At 36.8% G+C, this 18,319-nt stretch overlaps 2 protein-coding genes across 4 annotated transcripts in view; one reads left to right on the top strand and one right to left on the bottom strand.

Moving 5' to 3' along the window:
- The window catches only part of LOC112454986 (potassium voltage-gated channel protein Shab-like), a 307,820-nt gene that overhangs the window by 195,855 nt on the left and 93,646 nt on the right, over window positions 1–18,319 (top strand). The gene's annotated exons all lie outside the window — the stretch shown is intronic.
- Window positions 4,426–10,117, bottom strand: LOC112454988 (vicilin-like seed storage protein At2g18540). Its single transcript, XM_025016655.1, has 2 exons — window positions 10,034–10,117; window positions 4,426–5,439 (listed from the first exon to the last, which is right to left on the bottom strand). Exon 2 carries the CDS (start codon window positions 5,396–5,398, stop codon window positions 4,715–4,717), a length of 684 nt encoding a protein of 227 aa, XP_024872423.1. The 5' UTR covers window positions 5,399–5,439; window positions 10,034–10,117; the 3' UTR covers window positions 4,426–4,714.

Genomic DNA, 18,319 nt, shown 5'->3' with positions numbered 1-18,319 from the left:
AAACTATGAGAAAGCAATGTACAAGTTTCCACTTGCACACTTAAAAACTATGAGGAAGCAATGTGCAAGTTTCTACTTACACACTTTTTTTATGAATAGAATATTATTAAAGATAGATTGGTGTTGTATTTGGCTTGATATCTCAAAATTTGCGAAATCTAGAGCAATCAGATTTTTTTATACAGAAATCGGTAACCTCTTTATTATTAGCAATTTTTATTAATTATATTATATTTTTCAATTTTTTCTACCCCTATTTCATATATAATTCTTTAAAATTTAATTAATCAGTTCTTGAGTTATAGAAATTTTAGTAAACTTGGCTGTTTTTTTTTTAACAGAAATTGGTAACTAATCAACTAAATCCAGAACTAATCTTAACAAATTATATATGAAATAGAAGTAAAAAAGACTAAAGAATATAATAGAATTAATAAAAATTGTTAATAATAAAGAAGTTACCAATTTCTGTTGAAAAAATACAGCCAAGTTTACTGAAATTTCTATAACTCAAGAACTGATTAATTAAATTTTAAAGAATTATATATGAAACAGGGGTAGAAAAAACTGAAAAATATAATAAAATTAAAAATAGATCGATATCTCAAATATTGAGAAAGCTGTAGCGTAAAATACGCTTTTCTGAAAAATGAAAATCCCCTTAAAATCCATACCGGTCGACGGATTTTAATAAAATTGGAGAAAAACATACTTTCTATGATAGGGTCGGTGCACCGTTTGTGGCCACTGCTCCATTTGTGGCCACTTCGACGAATTTTTCGAATTATTTAGTTAATGATTCATGTTCGCGCTACGTAAATTGAAAGATTTTGTTTTTACGGTATTTGTGTTGGTCAAGCTATCCGCCGATGCAGAGAACAGAACTTGTTTTATAACAAAATTACGTTTTATAACCGAACTGTGTGAATCGTTGCATTTTCTTGTAGAAAACGTTAAGGATACGTGGTAAGTTAAATGTTATAATAATTGTATAAAAGACATAATTGTGAGTAATGTTTGTGTAATTGACTTGCGGAAAGTCTAAAAATTAACCTCAAAATGCATAACCACGTATTTGACTTCTATTTATTAAAAAAATAATGGGTGTCGAAAACTAGATCATGTATTAATATAATTCTCCATTTTTGGCCATGGGGTGGCCAGAACTGGTTATTGCAGTGTTTCAGTTGTGGCCAGATAATCATCCAGTATCGTTATTATTCGCGTAGGTATACCTAATGCCTATACGACGTACGTATAAGTATTTGAAATACTTATACACCGATGTTATTAACCGAGGTTGTTGTGTATCATGTCTGGAGGACAAATTAGGTATAAAAGTTAAATATGCCTGAATATGCCACATATTATATTTTTATCATTTATAATTTGCAACTAAAATGTCCATGAAGCGCATGAGAATTGTTTAAACAATGATTTAACTAATAATGTTCAGAAATTTGTACAACGCAAATATCAGTAATCTCAAACAGCAGAGAAGAAACTTTGAAAAACATTTTACACTGTAAAAAAAAATTGTAAAATTACAGGTAATTTTAAGACCTACTATAATAGGTCCTCTTCAATTGAATTGAATTGAAGAGAAATATCATCAAGCCGTGATTGAGATAAAACAATCTTTACAAGCTGCAAATTTTGTGTGCACCACGGCGGACGTTTGGTCATCATAAAAACGTAGCTATTTAGACATGACAGTTCATTGGATCGACAATAATACATTGAAAAGGAACGGCGCTGCCATTGCCTGCAGAAGATTCAAAAGAGCACATACTTTTGATAAAGTAGCCGAAATAATAAGTGAGGTGCATTCTGAATTTGATTTAAAATTATCCAAAATTACGAAAACAATCACCGACAATGGTTCAAACATGGTAAAAGCGTTTAAAGTATTTCAAAGATCCGAGGAATCCGAGCCTATCGTCACATTAGATTGTCAACAAACCAATGATTATGATGTTAATGTAATCAACGATGATGAAGATAGCGAAGGTGAAATTGATGGAGACAATGATTTACTTCCACAAGTTTTTCCAGAATCGATCGAAGACTGCACAAATGATTATGAACTGCCTAGTCACGAAAGATGTGCTACACATACGTTACATTTAATTGCAGCGATAGATACTAAACAAGCAATGGCAAAAAGCAATACTTATAAGAAAGCTCACAATTCGGCTTTCGGGAAATGTCAAGCACTCTGGAATTTATGCACAAGATCACCAAAAGCTTGTGAAACTTATTTAGATACAACAGGAAAGGCTTATGCCCGACAAGATGGAATTCTTATTTTAACTGCGTGAACGACCTTTTAATTGTAAAGGAACATTTGAACGAAGCATTAAAAAATTTGAAACTTACGCTGTTTAAGGAAACAGATCTACAATTTTTAAGCGAATATATCAAGTGTTTGAAGCCGATAACCGAAGCCATACTAAGTTTACAAGGAGAAAAAGATACATATTATGGAATGTTGTTGCCTGAATTAATGAGGATTATCAAAATTCTTTCACATCTAAAAATGGAAAATCTTAAATATTGCGGACATTTAGTTGAAATCATCGATAAAAATTTAAAACGGCGGTTCAAACAATTTGTATTATTTGAAACAACGGCAAACGATGCCATCTTGGCATCAGTAGCTCATCCTTTCTTTAAAATGAAATGGGTTCCAAAAGAAAAAAAGGAATATGTCAAAACATTATTTATAATGGAAATAAAAAAATTACATCAACATGGTAATAAGGAAAATAATAATACAGAAGAAAAGAAAAAAGACAAATATTTCATGTTTCAAAATGATTCATCAGATTCATCCACAGGCGAGACAACAGGAGATTTAGAGGCTCTTCAATATTTACAAGATACAGACACATCACTTTCAATGTTACAATTATATCCAACAGTCAAAAGAATATTTGTGAAATATAATACATGTCTTCCGAGTTCCAGCGCCAGTAGAACGCCTTTTCTCTACGGCGGATTAATTATGAGACCCCACAGAAGAAAAATGGGAGATTCTCTGTTTGAAAAACTTGTGCTTCTGAAAGCACATTCCAATTTTAAGAAGAATGTCATTTTGCAAGTATAAATTAAAAAAGAATATAAAAATATATATATTATAATTATTATAAATATCAATATAAATATATTTTACAAAAGAAAATATTAACCCTCAATTAGCACACATGTGCTAATTCGCACCACTTTTTTTTCGTTCAGCACTTTATATATTTTAATTTTTCATATAAAAATTATTTCTTTTTCGTAAAATAGAGTGCACTACTCGATTGCCAGAACAATTTTACATAAATTTTTATTAAAAATAACTGAGATACAACAGTTGAAAGTTATCAAAATCTTAAATCGCACTAGTGTGGCATTTGGCATTTGAGGTGGCCCAACCGAGGTGTGCTAATTGAGGGTTAATAATAAAAGAAATATTAATATTATTACAAAAATAAATACATTATATTATTTATATTATATTATTATTCAACAAAGAAATATATTATATCATATTATTGTGCTGATTGTGCAACATAAAAACTTTATTTAGTCCATTGATCAGTTGAATATATAAAGAGAGTGAGACCTATTTTTATTTTAAAAAAGCATTTTTAAAATACCTATTTTCCATTTCCTATTTTAAATAGATGTCTAAAATTATTTTATATTATATATTTTCAAATAGGAATGTTCGAACTATTTTATATTTTCTATTTCAAATAGGTTTAGACACCTATTTTGCACATCTCTGAATAGGTGTAAATTTCCACACATTTTTAATTTGTGTAATTGTAATACAAAATTACTTTTTTCTTCCGTACTGTAATTTTGTAAAAATACAACCATTATATTGTATAGTTAGTTTGAGCTTCTTTATTACCCCAAAGGGGTCCAAAAGGGCGTTTTGGAGGGACGTACCCAACCCTGTACATATGTCCCTGCCATGGGCTCATCGGCGTTTTCTCAGGGACGTACCCAACCCTTTACAATCAACATGCCATTATCAAAAATAAAAAATAAAAATAAACTCTAACAAAAAAGAAAAATATCGGCGTTTTTTCGGGACGTACCCAACCCTGTACATTTTAGTATGTAAACTTTCAAACAAAAATATAGAAACATCATCAGTCTTGCTGTGACTCGCTATCTGGTGAGCCAGGAGCCAGGGGCCGTAACACGTGACGCAGTCCCTCTGCGCGTGATCCATCCGAATCCTAGCCGCCCGTTTTGCGTGTCGCTCCACGGTGCCTCCGCTTCCTCCGTGCGCATGCCACCGCCGCGGACATTATTTTCCGTTAATGTCAGCGGCGCGCCGCCGCCGCGGCAACGCACTTGAAAGATGTTCTCACATACTGCGGATACTCGAATATGCACATCCTCTCGCATGTATTCTCCTCAACGTCGGTGATATATCTCACAACTCCGAGAAGAGTGAGCATGATAAAATCTTATCTCTCTCGCACCATTGAGAACGTGTTGCCTTTGGATCGTACTTGTTCATGAGATCCAGCATTGCCTGGTGTAAACCGGTATACCAGAAGAGTGCATTCTTCTTATCGCCGTCGCCGCCACAGCACGCTTTCGCCTATGCCCGGGCCATGGTGACCGCGCCTCCTCTACCGGGCGGCTCTTCGCTCCTCGGCCCCCCGCTACCCGCTCCCGTATTCCCCTGATCTCCTCTTCCTTCTTACTCAGCCTTTGTTTTTTCTTTTTCCTCTTCCGTCTCCATTAGTAGGCTCTTCTCTAGCTCGCTTGCTATCTCATCCTCTTCTGATTCTTTTGTTCTTCCATCATCTTCTCCCCTCCTCTCCTTTCTCCTCTTCTTCTCTTCTCCCTCTCTAATTCTTCTTTCCACAGATTTGTCTTCATCCATTTTGACCTTTAGTCTACTCCCTGCCCTCCTCCTTGCCTCTAATACTCTCCATTTCTCCTCTTCACTTCCCAGCCTCACCAGCATCGTGAGCCATTCTCCTCTCAGCCCTATTACGCTCACTTCCTTCATTTCTACTCTTAACTTCAGTTCCTCCGAGAGCAGTTGCCTCACTTTCTCCCAGTTCGTTCCCTTTCCCATCCATCTGTTCCTCTCTACCCTTATTATTATGTTTTTTCTCCTTCTCTCATCTTCATTCCTCTCATCGTCGTCGGACCACCATTTCATTTCTTCTTGCCTGCCCCTGTTCTCTGCGCTTTCGTCCCTCTTCCTTTTACCCGCGCCCATTTCTAGCCTACGTATTTTTCTTTTCAGGTTCTCTATCTCCTCTCTCTGGTCCTTTACTTCCTCTTTTAGTGCTCTCAGTGTTTCCTTTGCTTGATCCCTTATCATTTTCTCCAGCATCTCTCTCTCTACCGTCACCTTCGCTCTGAATTCCATTCCTTCCTTTTGTCCTGTGCTCCCCTTTTCTTTGACCTTATCTGAAATTAAAAATTTTCTTAGCCATCTATTTCTCAACCTCTTTTTCCTTCCTCCCCTCCCCCACTCCTCATCTCTTCTATCGCTTTCATCCATTTCTCCCCCTCTCCCTTTTCACTCATTATCTTCTCCACCACGTCTTGCCAACTCTCTCCCTCCCAATCTTCCCATCTCGAGCACTCTTCCCAGACATGTTCCCACGTCTCCTCCTTCTTCTCACATATCCTGCATTTTTTGTCTTCCTCTTTTCCCCAGTATAGTCCCTCCCTAATCTCGTTGCCCAATCTGAACCTTGCGATTCTGTTCCATCTTGCCTCCTCCCAGCCCTTCTTTAGATATTCCGGAATCCCATCCTTCCTTATTCGTTTATACCACCTGTTGTATTTCGATTCCATAATCTTTCCCATTCTTTCTTGTCTTTGTTTTGCTTTCTCCTTGTGTTCAATTGCCTCCTCTGTCAGTCCCTCCTCCCCTCCCTTTTCTACCCCAATACCTTCCCAGTATTCCTTTCTCTCCTGCTCCCATCTTCCTATTATCCTTTCCTTCTTCCATCTTTCTTTCATTTCTTCCAAACATTTCTTTGCTATTTTTCCTCCTTTACCTTCTTCCAGTTTTCTTTCGAATTTCCATGCTCTCTTGCTCGCTCTGGCTCCCATTTTTTCCCTTTCTAGTTCGTCCCTGACCATGTACCCTGGGGTCCTCCAGTTTACACCGAGTGTCCATCTGAGGTATCTCTCGTGTATCCCTTCTACCTCCCTCCTTTCCTTCCACCCCCATATTTCAGCCCCGTATCCCATCACCGTCCATATCAGTGTATCATACAGCCAGATCCTTCTTTTACAGTCCTTTTTCCACATCCTTTTACCTATTCCCCACACTTCCCTCATCACCCTTGCTGCCTTCCTTCTTCTCTCTCTGATATGTGCCTCCTGCCTTCCATTCGCCATCAGCGTGTACCCCAGATATTTGAATTCTTTGACCTCTTCTAATTTCTTTCCCTTCCATCTCCAGTCATATTTCTTCTTCCTCCCTCCTTCTTTTCTAAATCTTATTATCTTCGTCTTCTCCGTACTCAGCGTTAGGCCTTTCCTGTCTAGGTATCCCTCAAGCCTGCTTATCATGGATCTCATGTCCTGTTCCTCCTCCGCTAGTACTGCTATGTCATCTGCGTACATTAGGGTGTATATCTTCTCCCCTTTTACACTCACACTCCCCCCATCCGCTCTTCCTTATGTGATCCTCTATGTCTGCAATTAGTAAGTTAAACAGTATCGGGCTTAACGGGCAGCCCTGTCTTAATCCCTTCGCCATCCAGAATGATTCCCCTTTTTCTTCTCCTCTTCTTACATTGCTTTTTGTTTCTCTCAGGACTTCCTCCACCCTATCTATCAGTCCTTGCCTTACTCCTCTCTCTTTCATTGCCTTAATTAGAACTTCCTTATCTACAGAGTCAAACGCCGCCTTGAGATCTACGAATAGAACTGTCATCTTCCCTTTTTCCTTTCCTAGATGTCTGTTTATCAAATAGTTTAGCGTAAATATCTGGTCCATCGTCCCCATTCCTTTTCTAAATCCTGCTTGGTTATCGGGAATCAAGTTCTTCATTTCTACTTCATTCCTTATCCTTTCTGCTAATACCGCCGTGTATATCTTGTACATTGAGGGCATAATCGTTATCCCTCTGTAGTCTTTTACCTCTTTTCCTTCTCCTTTCTTCACTAAAGGTATTATCTCACCCTCCTTCCACTGTTCGGGCCAGCCTTCTCCCCTCCATACTCGTTTACATATTTCCCAGGCCCACCTCACCATCTCTTCTCCTCCATATTTCCATACTTCATTTGGGATTCCGTCCTTACCTATTGCCTTTCCTGTTTTTAGATTCTTTATTACATTTCTCACCTCCTCTAACTCTATCTCTTCCTCGTCTTGTCTGTCCCTCCCTCCTTCTCCTTTCACTACCCTGTTCTCCACGCCTCCCATTAGCTCCATAAAGTATTTTTTCCACTCTTCCAGCCCTATGTCTTCGTTTATCCTTTTCCTTCTTTTCCTTACTCTACCTATCAATTCCCATACCTTACTTTCCGATCTCGCTTCTCCTATCTCTGTAATCATCCTTTCCTTCTCTTCCTTTTTCTTTCTTTCACATACTTCTCTGTATTTCCTTCTCCTTTCTCTATATCTTTCTACCTCCCCTTTCCCCTTTCTCCACTTTCTTAGTTCTGCCCTCGCTTCTTTCTTTTTCTCCTTGCATTCTTCATCCCACCATCCTCTTCTGTTCTTATTGGCACCCCTGACCTCCCCCTTTTCATTCTCCTTTAGTATTCCTCTTATCTTTGACACCCCTACCTCTATCTCCTCCTGCAATTTTCTGTTTCCTCCTATCTTTCCTATCTTCTCAACGAAGTGTTTTCTTCCTTCTTCGCTCCATATTCCTCTTCTTCTTGTCCTTTCTATCTTTTCCCCTCTCTGTGTTCTCTTCGCTCCGCCACTTATCCACAGTATTAGCGGGTGATGGTCTGATTCTACTCTATCCCCTATTTCTAGTTTTTCTATTTTTTCTCTGCTATCCTCATCACCTATAATATAGTCTATAACTGTTTCACCCTTTCCTCCCGTGTATGTGTATTCTCCTTCTTCGTCTCCCTTCGTGCCACCATTTAAAATCATCAATCCTCTTTCTTCTATGAATTCTAGTAGCGTCCTACCATCCTTGTTCACCTTCTTATCTTTAGAATGTTTCCCTTTTCCTTTCTCACTTTCTTCATCTTCCTCTTCCCTTCCTCCCTCCTCTCCCGTTCTCGCATTAAAATCACCTCCTATTATGGTCCTTACTCCTATTTTTCCCTCCTCTATGCAATCATTCAACCCTTCTAACTTCTTATCAATGTCTTTGTTTACATATATTCCTATTATTTTCCATATTTCCTCCCCTATTCTTAGCTTGACTTCAACCCTGTTTTCCTCTTCTTCCTTCCCTCTACCCTCCTTTATTTCTTCTATCCCTTTTCTTATACCTACTAGCATTCCTCCGCATGCTCTACCTTTCTTATTCCTCCTATTCGCTATTTGTACTCTCCAGCCAAATTCCTTTGGTAGTTTCTCTTTCATCTTCTCCCATCCTTTCTTATCCATCCATGTCTCCATCATAATAATCACATCCCATTTCTTTACCCCATCCCAAAAGTCTCTATCTTTATTTATTATTCCCGCTACATTCCAGAATACCACCTTCGTCTCTTCCCTCCCCCCTCTTTCTTCCTCCCCTTTCTTTATATCTACGTCTTCCTCAACTCTGGATTTGCATCCTGCCGCTCTCCCTCCCTCCTCCCATTTATTTTCCCCATCCTCCTCGCATTCTTTGTTTTCATTCTCTTCGTTGTGACCTATGAAAGTCTTCCCTCTCCTCCAGTCTGCCTTTGCTTTCGCTCCATCTCCATTCCTTGTTGTCCTCCCACATCTTTTGATAACCAATTGTCACTCTTTTTCCTTTCTCTCTCTTCTCTCTTGCTATCTTTCTTATCTCTGTTTGTATTTGTCTTTCCTGTTTGGTGAGATCGTCATCCAGAAAGCTTCCATATTTCCTTCCTAGTTCCTTCTTTTTCTTCATGACGTCTCTTTTAGCTTCCCAGTTTTTGCATTTCAAGAGTCTCATTTTGTATTCCCCGTTTCCTATTTCTTGTATTTCTTCTATGCTTCCTTCTGTATTGTTTAGTTCTTCCATCAACTTTTCGAAATTTTCTTTTCTTTCTTTAACGTTTCTTAACTTCTCCTCCTTTACGATTATGTTATTTTTTCTCTTTCTTCTTTCCGTCATCTCCACACTTTTTTCTATTTCCTTCATTTTTTCTATCATCTCCCTGCCTTCATTCTCCTCTGCGCCCTTCATCTCTAATTTTTCTATCTTCTTCTCCATCGTTTTTACCTTTTCTTCTAGTGCCTTTCTCTGCCTTTCCCATATTTCCTCCCTTCTCTTCCATTCCTCCCTTACTCCCTTTATTTCGTTTTTTATTTCTTCTTTGTCTTTTTTCCTCTCCTCCTCCTGTTCTTCCATTTTCCTCAGTATCTCTTTTAATAGATCCTCTGTCGCCATCTTTCCTTTACCCTCTTCTCCTTTTTTTATCTTCGCTGGCGGTGATCTGTTGGTCCTTCTCGTTTCATTAAATTTGTCGAGAATTTCTTTCTCTGCTGCCCTGGCCGCTTCTTCCTCTAACTCTTTTCTTTTCTTTTTCAAAATGAGATCTTTGACCGATCCTAGGCTGTCCGCCCTTCCTCTTTGTTTAGCAAGCTCCTCCGTTTTTGTAGGCCTGCCTCTTGCTTTCCTCTCCCCTTCGTCTTCCCTCTTCTTTCCTATCCTTCCGTGCTGGTCAATCTCTATTCCTAATTCCTTCTCTGCCTCCATCCGCCGCTTTTCCTTTAGCCTTTCCCTCCTATTGGTTATCTTTCCTATGCCTATGGTTGAAAGCACTTATAGCATTTATCCCCTCTATATCCGCGTTAGTCTATGCCCGCTTTCGACCCCGCCTTTCTGTCAGTCGCCCCTCTATACTATCTGTATTCTATGCCACCCGGTCACCTCTCACCCGTCCCTTTCCTTACCTTTTTCCTCTTAACTGCTTCCTCCCGTTCTTAACCCTTTCGCCTCCGCCCTCTCGCTCCTCCACGCCTCCCTGTTCCGCCGCTCTTGACCTCTCTAACTTTCTCCAATCCTTTTTCCACCTTGAAATTGCTCTCTGCCACACGCACACCTGTTGCTATCTACTCGCCGGAACCGGAAGTCCCATTATATTGTATAATTACAACTATTAGTGGGTCTCAAAATTACCCACTATAATAGTTGTAATTTTACAAAATTTTTTTACAGTGTAGTTTATCCTGAAGTAAAAAAGTCATCAAAAAAAAATATAAATAAAATACAATTACCTTCAATAATTACAAGTGATCGCTGGTTACAGTTAAAAAAAACAAAGAAAAGGATAAAAAGCGATTATTGTTAGAGCAAAGACAGAAAAAGAAAATAGAATTAGCGATAAAACGAAAAGAAAATTTAAGAATAAAAGCAGAAAAGGGAAATAAAGAAAAAGAAAAAATAAGAAGAGAAAGAAAGAAGGAAGGAAGAAATAATTGCTAAAAAATTAAAAACAGCTAACAAAACAAGTAAGTAAAAACTCTAATAGATTAGATGAATTATTTTAAACAATGTTAATTTTTTGATATTTTTATTTTACAATTTTTTTGATATTTTATTTTATTTTTTATTTTATTTTACAATTTTATTTGATCTTATTTTACAATTTTAATTTAAAAAATTTAAGTTACTATATATTGATGACGCATAAACCTTCATAAGATATATAAATAAATTTTTTAAATTTTTAATATTAGTTGATAGAAGTTTATGTATGATATGCTATATATATAATATTTTATTAAAAACAAATATTAACATAAAAATAAATCATAATTTTTATTATATATACCTATTTATTAATTGTTAATTTAGAAATTAACCTCAGTTTCATTATGTGGCCAAAACTAGTACTTATTGTGGCGAAACTGGTGTTTTGGTGGCCAAAAACGGTGAAATCGGAACTTATGATATAATTTTTATTTTTGAAATATTTATTTAAATTTATTTGTTTGCTGATCTTAAGTTTCTTATCTAAAAGATTCTTAAGAATATATTAAAGTAGTTAAAAGCGTTACATAACAAATAGAATTTAATTAAAACGTATTTATTTCGTTAAAAATCCTTAAAGTGGCCACAAACGATGCACTGACCCTACTCTATTTGTGTGCAAAACTTCAACCCGGTATCTAAAAAATTGTAGAAGTAGATGCGTGTACAAAAAATCCGTACACACACACACACACACACACACACACACGCACACAAACACGCACACGCACACGCACACGCACACGCACATACTTTCGGACATTTTCTACTAATATGATTTCTCGACATTTTAGAACATTCTAAATCTATTTTCTTTAAAATTTCGAAAAACATTTTTTTCACCATTACAAAGCTTCCTCTATGAGGAAGCAATTAGAGCAATCATGGAGATTTGTTAAGATAGAAATCGGTAACCCTTTTTGGAGACTTTATAGACTTTAGAGAGAAAATGGGACTATATAAGCTATCGTATGATACCTTATTTATTACTTTACGATTATTAGTTTGAAAATATAAACGTTCAAAGTGTGACATGTTTTCGTTGCATAACAAAAATTAGAGCAATCATGAAGATTTGTTAATATAGAAATCGGTAACCCCTTTTGGAAACTTTATAGACTTTAGAGAGAAAATGGGACTATATAAGCTATCAAATGACACCCTTATTTAATACTCTACGATTATTAGTTTCAAAGATATAAACGTTCAAAGTGTGATATGTTTTTGTTGCATCTGTGCCTGGATTTACCCCCTCTTACTGTCGACAAAGACGTAGTTCTACGTCAAAAATTGTCGAAATTATTGCAGTAGGTCAGAGTAAAATGTGAAAATTTCAACAGGAATGCCCCATATACTTTTCTATGTCAACTATTCTCTGCTTTAACAAAAAGACCGTTTAATATGTACTATTTCCACATACATATTAGTCATTCATGCCTTTCAAATACTTTCAGTACAAAAAATTACTGCTATATTTTTCAAACTTTTTTGTTAATATAATTTTTTAATAAAGAATCAGCTTTTGACGATTGTTCAGGATAGTGACCTCTATAATGTATGTCAAGGTCATAGGAGCTAGACTCCCTTTTGTATTTACCAAAAAATTTTTTTTAATTGATTTTGGATTTTATGTAGATATATATAGCCCTTTGAAAAATTTTGATTTAGTAAACGCTTTTAGTAAATTATTTTTACATGTGAACCGCATGTGATGATGTAACATAACATAATACAATATAAATGTTACAGAAAAATATTTTTATATGTATATAATAATCCAATGATACAATGTGATATAAGTATTACATAAAGGACAAACCAATTTTTCAATTTGCTCCTAATAATATAGATAAGAAACAGTTTTTAAATATATATATTTTTTGCACATAATTATTTATCTTAAGGTATTCCTTTCACGGAGGAGCGTATTTTGTAGGCGCTTAAGCAGGGCCTCAGCAAACTCTTCTATATTGCATTAAACTTATATAAAATTAAGTTATAATTGATTATTATGTTTAATTATTTTAAAAAGTGAAAATATTATGTGTATTTAGAAATTTTTCATTTTTCGGTAAATTTTACTATCAGAACAATATAGCAACGCTGCGCTTTTCAGGGCGCCGATTGTAAAATGTGAAGTTGATAACAAAAGTGTCAATGTAAGTGTCAATTTCATTAATCAAAAAATATTGTGACATTTTCTTTTTATCAAAGAGAGATTTTATAATAATAATGAGTGATAAGAAACATAAAGTGAGGAGTAATATGTGGGCAAAAATAAGGGACAATTTGTGAAAATAAAAGTTGATAATAAACCGTACGTGATGAACTGAAGTGTGACATGAGCGCACAGCTTGCAGCGCGCGTTGCCAAATAATTCCTTGAAAGTCGCCATTTAAAATATTTATCTATAAACCACATTTCAAGTCAACTTTTAACATAAATATTTTGTTTAAATATTCGGTGACTCTGTATTTTTATCGACACTATCGAAAGTATAGAGTTTAACGAATATGTAGCGCAGTTAATATTTAATATCTTAAGATATTTGATAAACAAATTATTACATTGAAATGTGGAAAATAGACATTTTCGATAACATATAAAATTCACATATAAAATATCGATTTTTCAAAGTCATAATTCTTCTTTATATGTCTAGTAATGTGGTTTAATTTTTTTCTGGCGTAAAGATATGCATTTTAACTTTCTCGTACCAAAAAATCAGTTAATTCTTAAGACTTTGGTGTCATGAAAAGAATACCTTAAAACATATTATATCAGATAAGACAAAATGGTAATAAAGAGTTCGTAAAAAAATAATGAGTTACTTTGGCCTTAATTAGTTTCAATTAATTGTCGAGAATAATAGGGGTACTCAAATAAGTTAGAGTTTAACGGTTTGACAGGTTATGTCGGGTTAAAGTCGGGTAAAAAGTTAATTTTTAAACTTTTAACCTAAAAATTATTGTGATAGGTTAATGAGTCACTTATGTATTTTGCATAACCTTAAAAAGTAGCGCGCCCAAAGTTTAAAAATTAACTTTTTACTCGACTTTAACTCGACAAAACCTGTCAAACCGTTAAACTCTAACTTATTCGAGTACCCCTAATGAGAGTTATAATCTAATATATGAGCGCAGATAAGATAATATACATAATATCCAACAAATCCAATAAAACTTTGAAAATTCAAGTTTAGTAGGGGAGATTAGAGACAAAAGTAACAGGAGATAAACATAAATAATAAACGTGATTATCTAAAACCTATCATTCCTGTACGAATCTATCTACTGTGGTATATCGTCTTTTGAATGCCCCTCCCACCTCAATAATAGCGCTTGAAACTGATTTCTGAATATTTTATTGGGAATTTGGTTTATTTTCTTATTTATTGTATATTATAAATTAATCACTATTCCTTCGAGTAGTTTGTTATATAAAAACAATATTTAAAAGTTAGTTTTTTTAAATAAAAATCAATGTTTGACCAATTCTGGCAGAAATGTAAATTAGGATAAAAATAACAGCCTGTTACTTTTATCCTGAAAGTAATGTTATTGGTATTGATTTTCATTCATTCATATATGTAGGGGAGACCGGGGCTATCTGTCTACGGGTGCTATGTGTCCACAGTACTGCTATCTTAAGTTTTAAGAGATATGTCTCTACCATTGTAACAAGTATTTGAAAAATGCCTTACGTAAGAGATTTAAATGTTGTTTGTTTTTTTTTGCGATGCCTCTCGCAGACGCTATATATGTTAAAAGAAAAGCGAAAACAATTATTCACATTTTTCGACGGTCAAAAAATTTGCTGTGCGACAGTAGTTTAACTTTAATTAAAGTAAGCAATTCATAATATTATCAATTAATATATAGTTATCAGGTGTGAGAAGCGTCAAATCTTAATTTCGCATAATCTAAAATTGGCAACATATTAAAGTCTGAAAAATATGGTTAGGGCTATCTGTCTTATTTTTGATGAGGCAATGTGTCCACACTTCAATGACGGATTGTTCTTTTATTAATAGATAATGCTGCGTAACTGCAAAAGAAAGACTTTTCTTAAGACGGATAAGGTAGACATATCGAATAAAATTATACTTGTTAGAGCGATTAAAAGAATAAAAATCGAGCGAAAATCTTTTCGTAAAAACAGCGTTAAACTTTGCAATAAATGTTTGGGCTCTCACTCGCTACTGTAAAAAAGTGACCTACGAGCAGTTACTTGATCCCGCAATTCAAGAATCGTCACTAAATTTTTATTTTAAAAATACACGTCAAGTTAAATATGAGTTTGTCTTAAATTATTGAGTATTTACTATTTCAAACGCTGCTGAGGATAAAGTGAAGGCCCCAAATATAAAAAAAAATTAGGGGAGCAAATTAGAGCGCCAAACTCGTAATCTGAGGAACCAGGTTCGAGTCTACTAGAGCCATAAAGGATGGAATGTTTTTCCGATAGCTGCGCCCCTCTGTGCAAGATAGGCTCTTGTGCGGAGAAAACTAAGCTCCGTCTTTCAGAAAGAAACGTTAAGCCGTTGGTCCAAAGGGTTAAAGTGAGAGGAGAAGGATAGTGTTGGTAGTAGATTGCGAACCCTGCGGAGATATGCAATAAATTACAAATTTTACAGAAATTTTCTTTTTACAAAAAAAACGATTAAAGAATTGAGGCAACAAAAGAAACTCATCACATTGATTTTGCAACGAACTCAAAATCAGTTTGATGCCACTGTATATAAAAAAAAGTCAGCTCTACGCAGGAATCCTGTTGAAAAATCTACACAAAGTGCCTACTACTGCTCTGACTCCAACGACTAGGCAGTTTTTTCAATATTATATGTTGTTGCGCTAGCCGTGTTGCAAAATCACACACAGACACTCACGCGCTCGCACTCCCGACGCTCGCGGAAATAAGAGAAACACTGCGGTTTAATAGGAAAACAATCTTATAGCGTTTATTATCGTTGCGATACAGAAGAGCGCGGTCATACGTCCGAATGGTCCATTAGCTCAAGACAAAATCCGTCAGTTGTTGTTTAAAATCAATCAATACAGCTCGTTACTAAAAACGTTTAGCATCTTGACGGAAAAACAGCTCGTTGTACGCTTCAGCTCGGAGTTCGAGAGCATATCGGGCGGCATGCACTGCCCCCCTTCTTCAGATTGTCGTCCCGACAGCTTGCTGCAACTCCTTGGGAGGCCGCTGCTTCTGGACAGTTTCCTGCCCTCCTCGTGCTGCTGTAACGAGTTACCGGGCTCCGTCCATTCCAGCCTCCACATCAGGTTCCCTTCAAGTCTCTCCTCATAGAGCTGGCCAGGCTCCACGACGAATATCCTGCTTGACCACCTGACTCCCGCCGCCGGTGCTCCTCTTCCCTCTTGAGTTTTGCGCGCTTGGGTCTTCTTTCTTCTAGATCAAAGGGGGAAATACTTCCGTGGACCCATCGCTCTAAGAGCTCTCTGTTTCCTGCCTCGGCATTCGCCCTCAGTCTCACGGGAAAACCAAGGTCAAAAACCGTGAGAGAGGCAGTCTAGAAAGGTTTCCCAGAATAAACTTCTGTAATTCCTTAGCCGCCATGCCTTTTCCGTTTGGTGCTAATATCTGCAACAAAACATTTTAAACGCAGAAAAATTGGACAAAAATTAACTAGTAACTTCCTAAAAATAATTAAAGTACGGGCTCAGACTCATGTCGTTGATTAATAAATCTGAGCGTCTTTGAACGCTCGATCGTTATTTTAAGCGACGTTACTCCCTCTACTTGAAGAGTGCGCTTCACAAAGCCGTCGGACAACGCGGCGACGAATTGAGAGCTTGCAATTTTATCGCAAACTTTATGAGAGCATTCAGGGTACGCCTTCTGCGATAGCCTCTCTAAATCCGCGCACAACGCTGCGAAATCTTCGCCCGGGCGCTGTTTCCGGTTAGTGAAGATAATATGTCTGAGCAAGTTGGCTTTCCCCGAAACGCAACTCTAACTTCGCCTTTAACTCTGCGTAAGAGAGAGATTCGATCCCGTCGGCGAACGAATCAAGTAATGAACGCGCTTTCCCCCGTAAACACGACGCCAAAACGAGCGCTTTTTCCGCTTCACTCTATTTATTTGTAACGGCAATTAGCGAGAATTGTGAAAAAAACTCGTGTACCGGCGCCTTCCCGTCGTACGTATCGGGCTTTAACTTAATCCCGCGAGAAATTCTGTCTTTGGACGCGTCTACACCCGCGCCCGTCACTTGCACCGCGCCGCTCGCGTTTTTGCCCAAAGGAAAACTATTGGAGGACTCTGAAATCCTCTCCTGAATATGATGAAACTCGTCATCGCGCTGCTGTATTATCGCCGCGAACTCGGCTTCCCTCTACATGCGTTCCGCGCGCATCTCACGGATCTTCTGCATCACCGCCTGCAGTGTAATCACTTCCGCCGTCATCTCCGGAGCGTCCGATTGTGGAGTCGTTATCCGGAGCCGTTTTCTTGTGGGAGCGATTGAAGCCATCTCGTCTTAATTAGCGCAGCTCGTCTCTTGTATCCCGGACGAGCCCCCAAAATGTTGCGCTGGCCGCGTCGCTCAATCACACACAGACACTCACGCGCTCGCACTCCCGACGCTCGCGGAAATAAGGGAAATACTGCGGTTTAATAGGAAAACAATCTTAGCGTTTATTATCTTCGCGATACAGAAGAGTGTGCGGACCAGCATCTCAAGACAAAATCCGTCAGTTGTTATTTAAAATCAATCAATACAGCTCGTTGCTAAGGACGTTTCGCATCTTGTCGGAAAGACAGCTCGATGCACGCTTTAGCTCGGAGTTTGAGAGCATACCGGGCGGCATGCACGCAACAATATGAATAATAAATAATATTATAAATAAGTATAAATATTAATATAAATAATGTGTTTTTTATTATGTGAACAGATAACTCCGCATATGAGGCTATCTGTCTACGCTCGACTTGCCCACTTAAAAAATTCGCCTCTTTAAAATGTTAAAAGATTAACATTTTAATTATGTTTTTTTTAATAGCAAGGTTGAAGAGTTATACCATTAAAATTTTAGCCAAATATCTTTATTAGTTTTTTAGTAAGCTTGAAAAAAGCGTAAAGTGTGGACACATAGCCTCGGTCTCCCCTATATATACTTGTGTTTTGTTTTAAATGATACAGTTGATTATCTCGTCAACAGATAATTTTATTGAAAAATGTTTCGGATAAAAGTTGCATGGTTTGGAGGGGGACACATGATGAAAATATAGACTTGACCTTGAGTGACCTTTTCAATGCCAGGTCAATGTGATCGATGTTTTCTTAAACGGAACCCCTTCCCCCCTATTGTTGTATATTCGGGAGTTGTTAAGGGTCAAAAATCGAAATTTGACCCTAAATGACTCCCGAATGGATCAACGTATCGTTCTCTGATTTGCGCCAAAATTTTTCTTATTTTATGCCCTTTTAAATAATGTACTACAATAGGGGGGGTTCCGTTTAAAAAAACACCGATCACATTGACCTGGTCTTGAAATGGTCACTCAAGGTCAAGTCTATATTTTCATCATGTGTCCCCCTCCAAACTATGCAACTTTTGTCCAAAACATTTTTCAATAAAATCAACGGTTGACAAAATAATCAACTGTATTATTTAAAACAAAACACCCTGTATATATACATACATATATATATATATATATATATATGTATGTATATA

This window comes from Temnothorax curvispinosus, unplaced genomic scaffold, assembly GCF_003070985.1.
Source record: "Temnothorax curvispinosus isolate PA1 unplaced genomic scaffold, ASM307098v1 QBEX01005624.1, whole genome shotgun sequence".
NCBI classification, from domain to species: Eukaryota; Metazoa; Arthropoda; class Insecta; order Hymenoptera; family Formicidae; genus Temnothorax; species Temnothorax curvispinosus.
This window is presented reverse-complemented; position numbering and strand designations above follow the sequence as displayed.